This window comes from Argentina silus, assembly GCF_951799395.1.
Source record: "Argentina silus genome assembly, chromosome: 1".
Classification (NCBI taxonomy): Eukaryota; Metazoa; Chordata; class Actinopteri; order Argentiniformes; family Argentinidae; genus Argentina; species Argentina silus.
The window spans coordinates 32,159,689-32,172,188 of NC_139655.1; the positions used below are offsets into that span (position 1 = coordinate 32,159,689).

General features: G+C 51.9%; 1 protein-coding gene across 1 annotated transcript in view; it reads left to right on the forward strand.

Annotated features, from left to right (window-relative positions):
• Positions 1 to 12,500, forward strand: part of mllt10 (MLLT10 histone lysine methyltransferase DOT1L cofactor) — a 30,754-nt gene that overhangs the window by 6,182 nt on the left and 12,072 nt on the right. Inside the window, exons 4-9 of the mRNA XM_083686385.1 lie at positions 155 to 264; positions 441 to 544; positions 744 to 837; positions 8,203 to 8,298; positions 8,521 to 8,845; positions 9,624 to 10,448. Coding sequence (XP_083542511.1) covers positions 155 to 264; positions 441 to 544; positions 744 to 837; positions 8,203 to 8,298; positions 8,521 to 8,845; positions 9,624 to 10,448 — 1,554 coding nt within the window. The remainder of the gene's footprint in view (positions 1 to 154; positions 265 to 440; positions 545 to 743; positions 838 to 8,202; positions 8,299 to 8,520; positions 8,846 to 9,623; positions 10,449 to 12,500) is intronic.

The following is a 12,500-nucleotide window of genomic DNA, read 5'->3' on the forward strand; positions in this document are numbered from 1 at the left end:
CCTCCCTCTCTCTCTCTACCTCTATATACCCACCTGTTTCTGTCACTATCTTTTGGGGTTAGTTTTGTGTGTGTGTGTGTGTGTGTGTGCAGTAATGCTTCTATGCTACGTGTGTGTGTTCAGATTGTAATGTTTCGTGTCTGTCTGTCTGTAGGTTGGGCCCATGTGGTCTGTGCGCTCTACATCCCAGAGGTGGAGTTCGCTAACGTCTCCACTATGGAACCCATTGTACTGCAGTCAGTGCCTCACGAACGCTACAACAAGGTAACCACACTCACACTCTCTCTCTCACACACACACACACACACACACACACCATTACTGGGAATGCTACAACACATACACGGACGGTTATTTATATCACCCTCTGTGTCTTTTCATGTTGTGATTTCATTTGTGTGTGTGTGTGTGTATGTATGTGTGTGTGTCTGTCTATGTAGACGTGTTACATCTGCGAGGACCAGGGCAGGGAGAGTAAAGCTGCCACCGGAGCCTGCATGACCTGCAACAAACATGGCTGTCGACAGGCCTTCCACGTCACATGGTGAGGCCCGTTCAAATCAGCACAACTTAGTTGTTTTATTTCTTTATTATAAAAAAATAAAATTCAACAAAATGCCTCAACATGTCGGCGAGCTGGTCCGAGTCCCTTTAGAGAACCTCCCTTTACCCGTTAGACGTCACCGTCTCTCCACAAACGAGTCACTTTTACGATTTCTCTCTCCCCTCCCTTTGGTCCACAGTGCCCAGTTTGCAGGGCTGTTGTGTGAGGAGCAGGGCTCAGACGCAGACAACGTCAAGTACTGCGGCTACTGCAAATACCACTACAGCAAACTGGTGAGTCTTCCTCCTCCTCCTCCTCCTCCCGCAGCCCACCTTCTCACAGAGGTCCACTTCACCTCCACTCAACCCCCCCCCCCCCCATGCCCTAACAATGCACCGTTAAGAGTCACATATTCAATCATACAACGTTTCCAGTGTGGAAACCCGCAACAGACTCTTACTGGAAATGTCATGCTGCATTCATGACCTGTCGGACTTGGAAACTCGCTGTAGAAAGGTGATACCTCGAGTTTTCCTACTTGGAGAGTATCAGAGTCGACCAGTGGAAAGCTCTACACAAATTACTCTGAGGTTTCCAAGTTTTGGACATGAATGCAGCATTACTCCCAACCTGTAGGAGGACTGGTCTCTATGACTTATTCCTGGGAAATCCACAACCGCTTCGGAGTGAATATGCTCCCGGTCTACATCTGGGACAATAGATTCCAGGCTTCTCATTTCCTACTGACTGTGTGTCTGTGTGTCTGTGTGTCTGTGTGTGGGTGTGTGTGGGGGTGTGGTAGACAACAAGGCATTACAGCATTACACACTCTTTCTCTTTCTCTCTGTCCCCAAACACACACACTGGGGAATACCTTTCATTTCTTGAATGACTTGGCAGTATTACAACCGCTGAAAGTGGAGCCACCAGTTAATTGCCAGTCTCGCCAAGCCTCTCTCTCTCCCTCTCTCTCTCTCTCCCTCTCTCTCTCCCTCTCTCTCTCTCTCTCTCTCTCTCTCCCTCCCCCCCATCCCTGTCCTTTCCTCCCATAGCCCTTCTCTCTTCCCTCTCCCCCCTCCCTCCTACCACCAACCCCCCCCCCCCCCCCACTCCCCTCTGAACCCCCTAATCTCATTGACAATCAGCAGTGGCTCTCTGCTACATTGTCCCCTCCACCCCTCCACCCCCCCCCCCCGGTCCCTGTGTGCTAAGCCCAGGCCGGGTGCAGCGGTTTGGGTTACAGCGGCTGGGGGGAGGCCCCTTGGGGCCGGAGCTCCACACTGACACCGGAGTGCCGGGCCGGACGATAGCAGGGACCAGGGAGCTTCCTTCCTGTCTGCCCGGGCTGAGGGCTGGAGGCTGGGAACTGGGGGTTGGAGGCTGAGGGCTGGAGGCTGGAGCAGGGAGACGGTGAGGGAGCAGGGCAGAGCTGTGCATAGTATGGCCCTGGGTGAGGAGGGTGGAGGGGATGGTTATGATTGGGGAGGGTAGAGGTAGGTTAGAGGAGAGCTAGTCAGGAGGAGGGTTATGGTTAAGAGTGGGACTGTGAAAAGAAACGCCTGGTCTCACTCCTCTGTTTTTACATGCTCACAGTCACAGTCTCTCTCTAGCTCTCTCTCCCCCCTCTCTCTCTCTCTCTCTAGCTCTCTCTCTCTCCCCCCAGTAGAAGTGCTATAGCTCCCGCTGAGCCTTGGATTCCCTGCTCCCCCGCCCCTCCCCTCCACCATCCGTCAAAGGCCCCCCCTACACACACACATACACACATACCAGTGGGAGGGGACTCGGAAGGGAGCGTTGGAGAAAAGCAGAAGAGGGGGGCATGTTGGATTCTATGACAGAAGCTTTAGGATTAAGGTGGGGGGGGGGTGAGTGGGGGGTGGTGGGGGGTGAGTGGGGCAGATAGCATTAGAGGAGATAAAGCAACGGCACAGTTTGGATTATTTAGTGTCATACGCACACACACACACACACACACACACACACACACTGACGGACGTGCGACACACACACGTGCACAGTGGTGACATTTTGTGATGTTAACAAATGCTCATTACAAACCCATGCTGTTATATTGATTGCACGGAAGGGCTTTATTTATCGCGGAGCATAATGTCATTAAACTGCCGTCGTAAGAGGAACGCACGTGAAGGAATCAATGACAGACAAAGCCGTGTTGTTAGCAGAATGGATTCCATACGACGCCACACCGTCTGACGGATGGTACAGTCTGACGTTTTGAACGCGCAACCCTCGACAGGCTTCGGTCTCTGGTAGCAGGACAAACCTCTCCTCAACGTTGTTACGTTGTCCGCGGAACTCTGGTGGAGCTCCCATTTCCCTCCGTAGACTTGAGTTTAGTTGCATATTTTGGGAATTTGTTGATTTGTTGATCTGTTGTCATTCTTTGGGAGAGAGAGGACGCTGATTTGTAAGGTTGTCTCAGTTCTGGCCCGGGCAAGAGCAACCTGCATTGCATCGCCTGACCTATGAATTGTGGGTGAACGTAGATCCGCCTTGTGTTTTGTACAATGACAGAACGGTGGCCCCTATCCACTGACACTGGGTCCGATATTTGTTCATCACCCTTATGGCGAAAGGGCCGATCTGGGATGCAAACAATAACAAAGCGGTCTCCCCCGCCACTTTATTGGCAAACCAGCTGAGAAATGGGTCTGGAGAAATGCTCCCACTCAGATTCATAGACTGAGCTACGGATGCCATGACTGACCCTCCACGAGATCAACATGATAGTTTTAACCAGGTTTTGAAGCTATACAGTGCGTTTACTAATACACTGTTTACAAACAATGGAGTAAAAGAAGCTTATATATTGGCTGATGGGGGTAAGACAGTTGAACTAAGCTCATGAGGCATCTATAAGTCCCATTCTTCAAGAATCAATGACTATACTGTATAGAATATCATGAATTCATTTAAAAGTAAAAACATGTATGTAATATATAATATATGCCATTTAGCTGACGCTTTTATCCAAAGCGACTTACATTGCAGTGAGTGTATAGATTTCAGTATGTACGGTCCCAGCGGGAATCAAACCCACAACCTAAGCGTTGTTAGCGCCGTGCTCTACCAACCGAGCCACAGAGGACCACAGTATGTACCAATCCCAGATTGGCCCTTTTAAGGCTAGGGTAGGGTGATCTGTGCTTTAGGCCATCTCCCCCCCTGGAGTCACATCGCTAGGATGAGTAAACATTATCTGACTGCATCACCTCCTGTGTCTCCATAGTAACGGATGCTGCGTTGTTGTCTTTTGTTGTGCGGGAGCGTAGAGATCGATAGCCCAGGCCTTTCAAAAGCCCCTTCAGGAGACCATACGGCGCCTCGAGTCGATCAAAGAATTGCTAATAAAGTTTTTGTTATTTTGAACAGATAATCCTCATGAGAATCTGGACATGGATGAAAATGTGATTTCCTGTCAGTCCACCCATCGTGAATGAGAACAATAGTGACATGAGATGAACTGTAAATCTATACGGTGATTACTTCAGCAGTAGTGGCTCTTTGTAATGTCCCTGTGGGTGGACAAACTAGATTTGAAAAGGTTATTATTATTATTTTGTATTTTTTTTTAAAGGATAGGATTCTTTTGGATAGAAATCATGTTTGCTGCCCTTTCTTCAGAACAATAACCTCATGTGTTTTCTGTGCTTTTGATTTATGTTAACGATATGGAAGACGATGAGTTCAGAAAGAGAATCTCTCCCTCTCTTGTAGCAAGACTCACACATACCTGCCACCACGCATCTGTGTGTTACAAGACGCTTAATCTAAAAAACTATCATTTCATGATACAAATTCTCATGACACTGTCTATTTTTAATGTGTTTAAAAACATATTGGTTGATTTTTTTATTATTATTATTATTTATTTTTTTTACTTATTGATGATATCAGACATTTATTTTTTTGTAGTTTTTGGACCTTATTTAGTAACCCAGAGTTCCCTCTTTGCCTTTTAGCGAAGGAGCAGGGGCCGTGGTAGTAGGTCTCAAAGCTTAAGTGACTCTCCCTCTCAGTGTATGGATAGACCCCCAGACGAGGACCAGAAGGTAAGGCAGTCTCCAGATCTAACTTCTCTACGTCTACACCACTGTGACTGTAGGAGAACCATACGCCCTCTCTGCCACGCAATCCGCTCACACCGTGGAGGAAACACACACACACACATACACACACACACTTAGCATAGAAACACACACACCTAGAAAGGAAATAACCTCATTGAGACCAAACTTTCCCAATTAGGAAAGCCTGGAGAAATCCTTTGCGGAAAGTACCTACAAAGGGGGCGGAAATCCGTTTGAAATGTGTGACGCCTCACCAAACTAATCAAATACCTCGCTTGGGTGGAAGGGGTGTGGTGGGGGGGGTGGTACGGCAACGCGAGTCTAGATAGGACGTGACTTCTCTAGATGAACGACAATCGTTGTGAGGAGCTCCAATTCAAGAGTGTTCCATCCGAGTGCGAGGATGAACACGACCGGTCGTGTGTCGACCACTTGAAACAAAGACAAGCCACGCTAACAGAATGGCGTGCCGCCGTTTCATAGACGTCTACGGTGACGAGACCCTGTCTTCAGCCACCAGCCGAACTGTAGCTCACCTCTCAGACAGCCGAGGGGGTACGGACCCCCAACCGCTCACGTTGATGATAATCCCTTCATCAGTCGTGCCCGTTACCCTGCCTCGCCGTTGAAACCATGTGTAATCACACGACTGTGTAGAATCAGTGTTTTTAAGAGGTGGCGTAGTCGTCAGTGTTTTTAAAAGGTGGCGTAGTCGTCAGTGTTTTAATAGGTGGCGTAGTCGTCAGTGTTTTTAAGAGGTGGCATAGTCGTCTGTTCCACCCATTAGATGGATAGATAGGTACTTTATTGATCCCCGAGGGGAAGTTAAGGCGTTACAGCAGCTCACATCGCAAACAACAACAACAAAAATAAAGTGACAATAGAATAATTCATACTATTCATTCATTCAGACAATAGGATAAAAAATAAAATAGACATCTTAAAACATTATATCCAGTAAGAACAGTCCAGTACGATTTAACATGCCCCAGCCTGTTCTCTGATCACCCCGACCGAGCCAGCCGGAGGAGGAGTTGTACAGTCCTCATCAGTACATTATCTCCCGACGTTCAGAAGAATCTCAGACGGAACAGGCACAAGGTCCCAACCCTCTCCGGCAATTGAATTAAGCCTATCCCACCTCTTTATATGTCACGCTGTAATACAATCACGCACCGTTACGCTCAGCTGAAATCCATGTGTTTTCTGCGCTGATCCAATAGGCTATTATGAGATCCAGTTTGATTGAGATATTCAATGAACGTTTCTGGATATTATGGACACACCATACATATATACATATCTATATCTATATCTATATGTATATGTATAGCTGCCTCAGTCCCTCCACAGGGTGATCTTTGCGAGAGAGAGAGAGCGTAACGTTTAGTTTTTTAGTTTTTTTTTGTCCACCGACATCGATCCCCCTATTCCTGACTGTGGCCCTGTTTTGAATAGCGCTTCCCTTCTCTCTCTCCTTTCGCTGGGAGTCAGTACTGATCGTCTGACATGACTGGATGGGTGAAAGCCGTGCGGTGGAAGACCCAGGCTGTCACCTAATCCCGCTGTGACAGAGCAGTGAGTACCTCAAGCAAGGGAGAAAGGGAAGGATGCATTTTTAGTATTCTAACAGGGCCCCCCCCCACCCCCACCCCCACCCCCACCCCCGCCCCCTCCATTCTGAAATCAGAGGAAGTTACCCTCTCCATTGATCCTGCCTCTTGTCACCTAAATTGGTCCACCACTGATTGCTCCACCCCCATTGGTTGAACACTCTTTGTATTCTGATTGGGACATTGTACCATTCGTTGTGCCATTGAAGTCCGTTTTTTTTTTTTTGATTTTCAGTTGTAGTTTTTGTTGTTGTTGTTGTTTTTCCGTCATACAACTGTCTGAATATTGAAGGGAGTTCTCTTTTTTATTTGAGCATGTTTATCACCATCCTGGTGCTTTATCAATGTAATTTGAAGGCCAGCTCCTGGGTCATGTTATCTCTGTCAGGGTGAGGAGGCTGCTGAGGTGTGTGTGTGTGTGTGTGTGTGTGTGTGTGTGTGTGTGAGAGAGCAGCATGGCAGCACTGGTTTAGTCCTCCCAGCATTTCCCTGCCCTGGCTTTTGTTACCACAGCCTGATTTGCATTAGCAGTAGCCCATCCCCCCCTCCACACACACACCCTCCCCTCTGCATTCCAGGGTCAGAGGTTAGAAGGCTCAGATGTGTACGTGTGTGTGTGTACGTGTGTGTGTGTGTGTGTGTGTGTGTGTGTGTACCTAGCTAAACCCAAACCCTGCAGCCCAACAACAATGGGGCTAAAAGCCTCCACATGCACCGGCCGCATAGAAAGCCTCCAGGAAACATCAAACATGCACACGCACACACACACACACCGGCTGGTCAGAGAGCCTGCAGGAAACAACACAGAGGAATTCCCGTCGAGCCAAGGTGGATTATTTTCTCTCCGTTTCCCAGTTTTACCCGAGCCTCTTAGCCCAGCCTCTGTCCATCGACACCTATGCCAGGAATTTTAATGAGAAACAACAAGGGAATCCTCTCTCTCTCTCACACACACACACACACACACACACACACACACACACACACACAGAGAGGCAGTCTAGAGCGGTACAGTACGCCAGCGGCCCCTGACCTGGCGGGTGTGTAAACCTCCCCTCACACAGGACGGCTGGCTAAACTGTCATCAGTCCCCCATCAGCGGGTCATTACCACTTCAGACCCAGAGGGGGGGAGGGGGTGGGAGGGGGAGGGAGGACAGAGAGATTCCAGGGTTGTCATGGCGCTGCGTGTCAGAAGCACGTTGAGTCTCAGTGTCGTCTCTCAGGACCGCTGCATATGTTCACGTTCACCTTCTGTGTGTGTGTGTGTGTGTGTGTATATGTGTGTGCGTGCGTGAGTGAGTGCGTTGCGTGCATGCAAAGGTGTTGAACGGGAGTGTGTGTTTGAAGTGTAAATTGGTTGGCACCGTGTGTAACCCAGGGTGTAAATTGAGCTGTGATGGCCGTGGACGAGGGATCTGATTCGGTGGAATCTCTCGCTCGCTCGCTCTCTCTCTCTCTCTCTCTCTCTCTCTCTCTCTCTCTCTCTCTCCTCCCTGAGAAGACGGGCGGTTTAGGACACACACACACACACACCGCCGCTGCTGCCATCTCCCGCACGCCTCAGTCCTGCCCTCTAAACGCCTTTCTGTCTCCTTCTCTCCTTCTCTCCTCCTCCGTGGTGGGAGACGCCCCGTCGCTCCGTCTCAGACTGTGGCAGAAACGAGTGAAACGGAGAATATCCCGTTTTTTTTCCCGGAATTCTGTCGTTCTCTCCCTCCTCCCCCTCCTCCTCCTCCTCCCGAGCTGCCCTTGCCTTTTATCTGTTGTTCCCCTTTTTCCTGGGTTTCTCTCTCCCCCCCCCCCCCCCCCACACATACAGAAGGAGTGAGAACTGTGGTGCCGGTTTTGGACGAGAGCAGACACTGTCTGTCTTCTCTCTTTCATCCCCTGGTCTTTTCCTCTTCACTAACGTTCCTCCCTCTCTTTATCTCCTCTCCTCCGTCTCTCCTCAGAAACACAAAGAGAGGGACAGACACAAACCCAAACACAAGAAGATCATTGACCTCTCCCCTTCCCTCGTTCCAACTCTCATGGTCTCCGCAGACAAGGTGAGTTCAATCCGATCCCCTCCGCCCCTTTTTTTTTTTATCCTCTCTCTTCCTCTCCCTGTGGGTGAACATTGACTCTGGACTGACCTCTCCCGTGCCCTTCCCAAACGCCTCCCTGTACCTCTCCTCCCTGTACCTCTCCACTCCATACATCTCTCTCCCTCTCTCCCATTCTCTCCGCTCCCTCTCACCCTTTTTTGTCCCCCCCCCCCCCCCCCCCAGAGCTTTAACAGCAGCAGCGTGGTTGGCGTCTCCTCCGTGCCCGCCTCCTCCCAGAAGCGATTGGACGACAGCGGCGCCCGTTTCACCACGGCCAACTTCCAGGAGGTGCCCGCCCACTCGGCCGGCTCCAAGGACGGCCCCCTCCCCGCGGGGCCCGAGGTCAAGCCGGTGTCGGAGGCCAAGAGCAAGAAGAGCAACAGTCACGGGGGCGTCGGCCAGAGGGGGCGCAAGTCGCTCCCTGCCGGGAAGCCCCTCCCCTCGGCGGTGGTCACCACGGCGACCTCCTCCTCCGCAGCCCTCTCCTCGACCGGGCCGTTTCATCAAGGTGAGACGAGGCTTTGCGTAAAAGTGTGTGTGTGTGTGTGTGAGAGAGAGAGAGAGAGAGAGAGAGAGAGTTGTGGGATGTTGTCCAGATGGCTTGGTACAAGCCTATGATAAGAGTGGTCTCCATGGCTGGACCCAGCCGCCCCCTGGCTCCTGTAATCTGGGGGCGGCCTGGGAAAGGACCTTTCTCTCTCAGACAGACACACACACACACACACACACACACAGAGGCTCCGGGTAGGTCAGGACCAGAGGGAGAGGGAGTCAGACGTAGCCCCCTCTCCCCTATGCTGTCAGCCCCATGAGGCCCCCTGACGTCTAGGCCAACGACGCCTGGATGAATGTGTGTGTATCTGGGTGAATGTGTGTGTATCTGGGTGAATGTGTGTGTATCTGGGTGAACGTGTGTGTATGTGGCCACAGCTCCAGAGGTTTGGTCCGGAGGTCCTAGGTCTAATCGCTCATGTGTTGAAGTGGCGTCTGGTGGGGAAATGGGAGTGTGTGTGTGTGTGTGTGTGTGGGCTGCCCATCATGAGAATATCATAATGCTGATGATTGGTAGTCTCCAACTGTGTGTGTGTGTGAGTGTGTGTGGTCAGGGGGGATGAACGGTTGAGGGGAAGGCAAGCAAGAGGGGGAGATAAGATGGTTATTTTTGTTATCTGTTACCGGTGCTTCCATGTGTCTTGCAGTTCCAGAAGGTCAGTCTGCGGAGTTTGAAGTTTCCAACCAGTATTTATTTGTCTCTTTCCCTCTCCCTCCCTCCCTCCCCCTCCCAGGTCTCCTGTTGACCAGCAGCAGTAAGCAGACGTCCACCGGCCTCTCCTCAGCTCCTTCTTCCCAGGACTTCCCGAGCTTCTCGGATCCCTCGCTCCGGTCCGGGCCCGGAGGAGACTCCTCCTTCCCCCCGCCCTCGTTCGGCCGCTGCCTGGCCAAGCCCGGCTCGGAGACCGCGGCCTCCCTGGAGGGCGTTAAGCCCGCCCTCGGCACCTTCGGCTCCCTGATCTCCCTCCCCATCCACGCGCCGTCCGGGGGCGGCGGCGTTGGCGTTGGCGGGGGGGGGAAACTGTACGAGAACTCTCTCTCTCACCCACTGGGCGAGACGGCAGGCCTGACCCCTTTGGTCGGGTACAAACGCCCCCAGCCTTCCTCGTCTTCCTCCTCCTCGTCCTCCTCCTCGGCCACCTCCTCCTCAGGGGCGGCAGCGTTGGGAGGAGGTGGAGGGGGAGGGGAGGAAGGGGTGAAGGGGAAGAAGCGCAGGGGGAACTGGAAGAACCGCTACGGCCCCTGCTACGACCCCCAGGAGGGGAAGGCTTCGTCAGACGGAGCCGAGCAGCACCACACGGGGCCGCCGCCAACGCTCCCCTCCTCCTCCTCCACCACCGCCGCCGCCGCCACCTCCTCCTCCTCTCCCTCCACCACGGCCCTCCTCCACCTCCCAGGCCGACCAGGCGCCGTTTCCAGCAGCGGAGGAGGAGGAGGAGAGAGAGGGCTGGGGGGGGGCGGCGTTGGTGTCAGCGGTGGGATCCAGAAGTCTCCTTCCCTCCTCAGGAACGGCACTTTGCAGAGTCACGGCGTCCACAGCTCCACTCCGGCAGGGCCAGGTAGGGGAGACGTTGGGCGCCTTACACACACACACACACACCACACACACTCACACACACACGTCTTCTCTCCTTCATCTGCTCTGGTTTCCAAAAACACGTCGGGCAGGTTGAACCACACTCTGGTGGATGCCGGGACCACGGATCTATTTTCACCTGGCCAGGTGTTTCTCCTCAGAGCAGAGAAGAGTCACCCCTGAGACCTTGGGAGCAGGTGGAGTCAGGAGGGGGAGGGGGGGGGAGTGGAGGAGGGGGGCTGTTTTATTTGGCCCTCCCTATTGGGGAAGGAGAGACAAGGGGGTTGGCCAAGGCTTTCATATCCCTGTTTTTTCCACACACATGCGCACACACACAAGTGGTCTTTCTCTTTTCATCTCATGTTCTGTTGCTTGGCAACCATGTCAATGCTTTGGAGTTCCCCTCCGCACAAGGAAATGTCTCTTTGCATCCCCTCTTTCTCTCTGTTCCTCAGAATCACTGTCATTATTTCCCTCCCCTCTCTCTCTCTCTCTCTCTCTCTCTATCTCTCTCTCTCTCCCCCATCCCCAGTTCTATAGCCTCTCTCCCTGTTTCTCCTCTTTGCCTTTTTTGTGCGTGTGTGTGTGTGTGCGTGTGTGTGTGTGCGTGTGTGTGTGTGTGTGCGTGTGTGTGTGTGCGTGTGTGTGTGTGCGTGTGTGTGTGTGTGTGTGCGTGTACTGTAAATATTTAGCTGGAGGTTAATGCAGGGCAGTAATGGGGAGGCTCTTGTCGTTTATCTGACTTCCCCCCCCCCCCTCCCCATCCTGTCTCCTGCCCCCCCTGCAGATGGATGGATAGTTAGCCTGATAAATGGTGTTGGTTAGGGGGTTACATTTAGCCCGGGTTAATGTTTGAAAGTAGTAGGGGGTTGGGGGCCGGGGGGGGTTTAGGATTGGAGAGTGGGAAAGGAGAGAGGGATGGGGGCTGGTCACGTTTGACTGGTGTGTGTGTGTGTGTGTGTGTGTGTGTGTGTGTGTGGTGGTTAATGTTTGCAGGGGTTCATCTAGGGGATGTGAGTTCATGACTCCAGTTACAAAGTCAGGTTAGATTAGAAGTGATCCCATGTTGCCGAGAGACAGATCTGTCTCTGGTATCTACCCACCTGCTCCCTTCCATCTGACCACCGCCGCTGTTCCCTTAGGTGTGTGTGTGTGTGTGTGTGTGTGTGTGTGTGTGTGTGTGTGTGTGTGTGTCAGGTCCCAGTGCTAGTTTGTGTCAACATGTTCCAATGTTGCCCACACCAGCACGCTCCTCAGAACCCTCGGCCATTAGCTTCATTCTCTGTGGTGTGTTTCTACGTCTGGGTTGAAGGTCCCGGCCTTGTTGTGTGAATGTGTCCGGTCACATGACAATGTGGATCACAGCCCGTCGCACAAACAGCAACAAAGGCAGTGAGCCACGACTTGTGTAGCATAGCCTTCCCAAAGTCATGATTAGAAATTCAGCGATTGGGGCGCTTGGTGGCGTAGCACACTAACACGCTTACCACGTAATCGCAAGGTTCCTGGTTCGATTCCGACCGCCGACCTATCTTGCATGTCATCCCTCCTCTCTCTCTCTCTCCCATCCTTCCTGTCAAGCTCTACTGTCTCTATCCCAGTAAAGCAGAAATGCCCTAAAAACATATTTAAAAAAAAAAAAAGAAGTGATTTTAACTGACGCTAACTGGAATGTTCTGGATATATTTGCACATACAGGAAATTGACTTGGTGAGGTGGTTCTGACCACGTGTGAGGCGGTTCTGACAGGCGCGTGCTGGTGAAGAGTTGAAAACCACAGATCCAAAAAACCTGAAACCTGTGTTTCTCACTCCAGGTAGCTTCACCAGGCAACTTAACCCTCTTTACGCACGCCATAGATTTCCTATGGACGGGAGAGACACCCGTTTGAATGGAAAACGTGGGTTCATCTAGGCTGAGACTTTTTGGTTGGGGGGGGGGGGGGGGGGGGGGGGAGTAGGGGGGTGTGGTCCCTGGGGGGGAAGGGGAGGTGAAGTCATTATAAATATCGATCACTCTGATGGATTCCCAATCG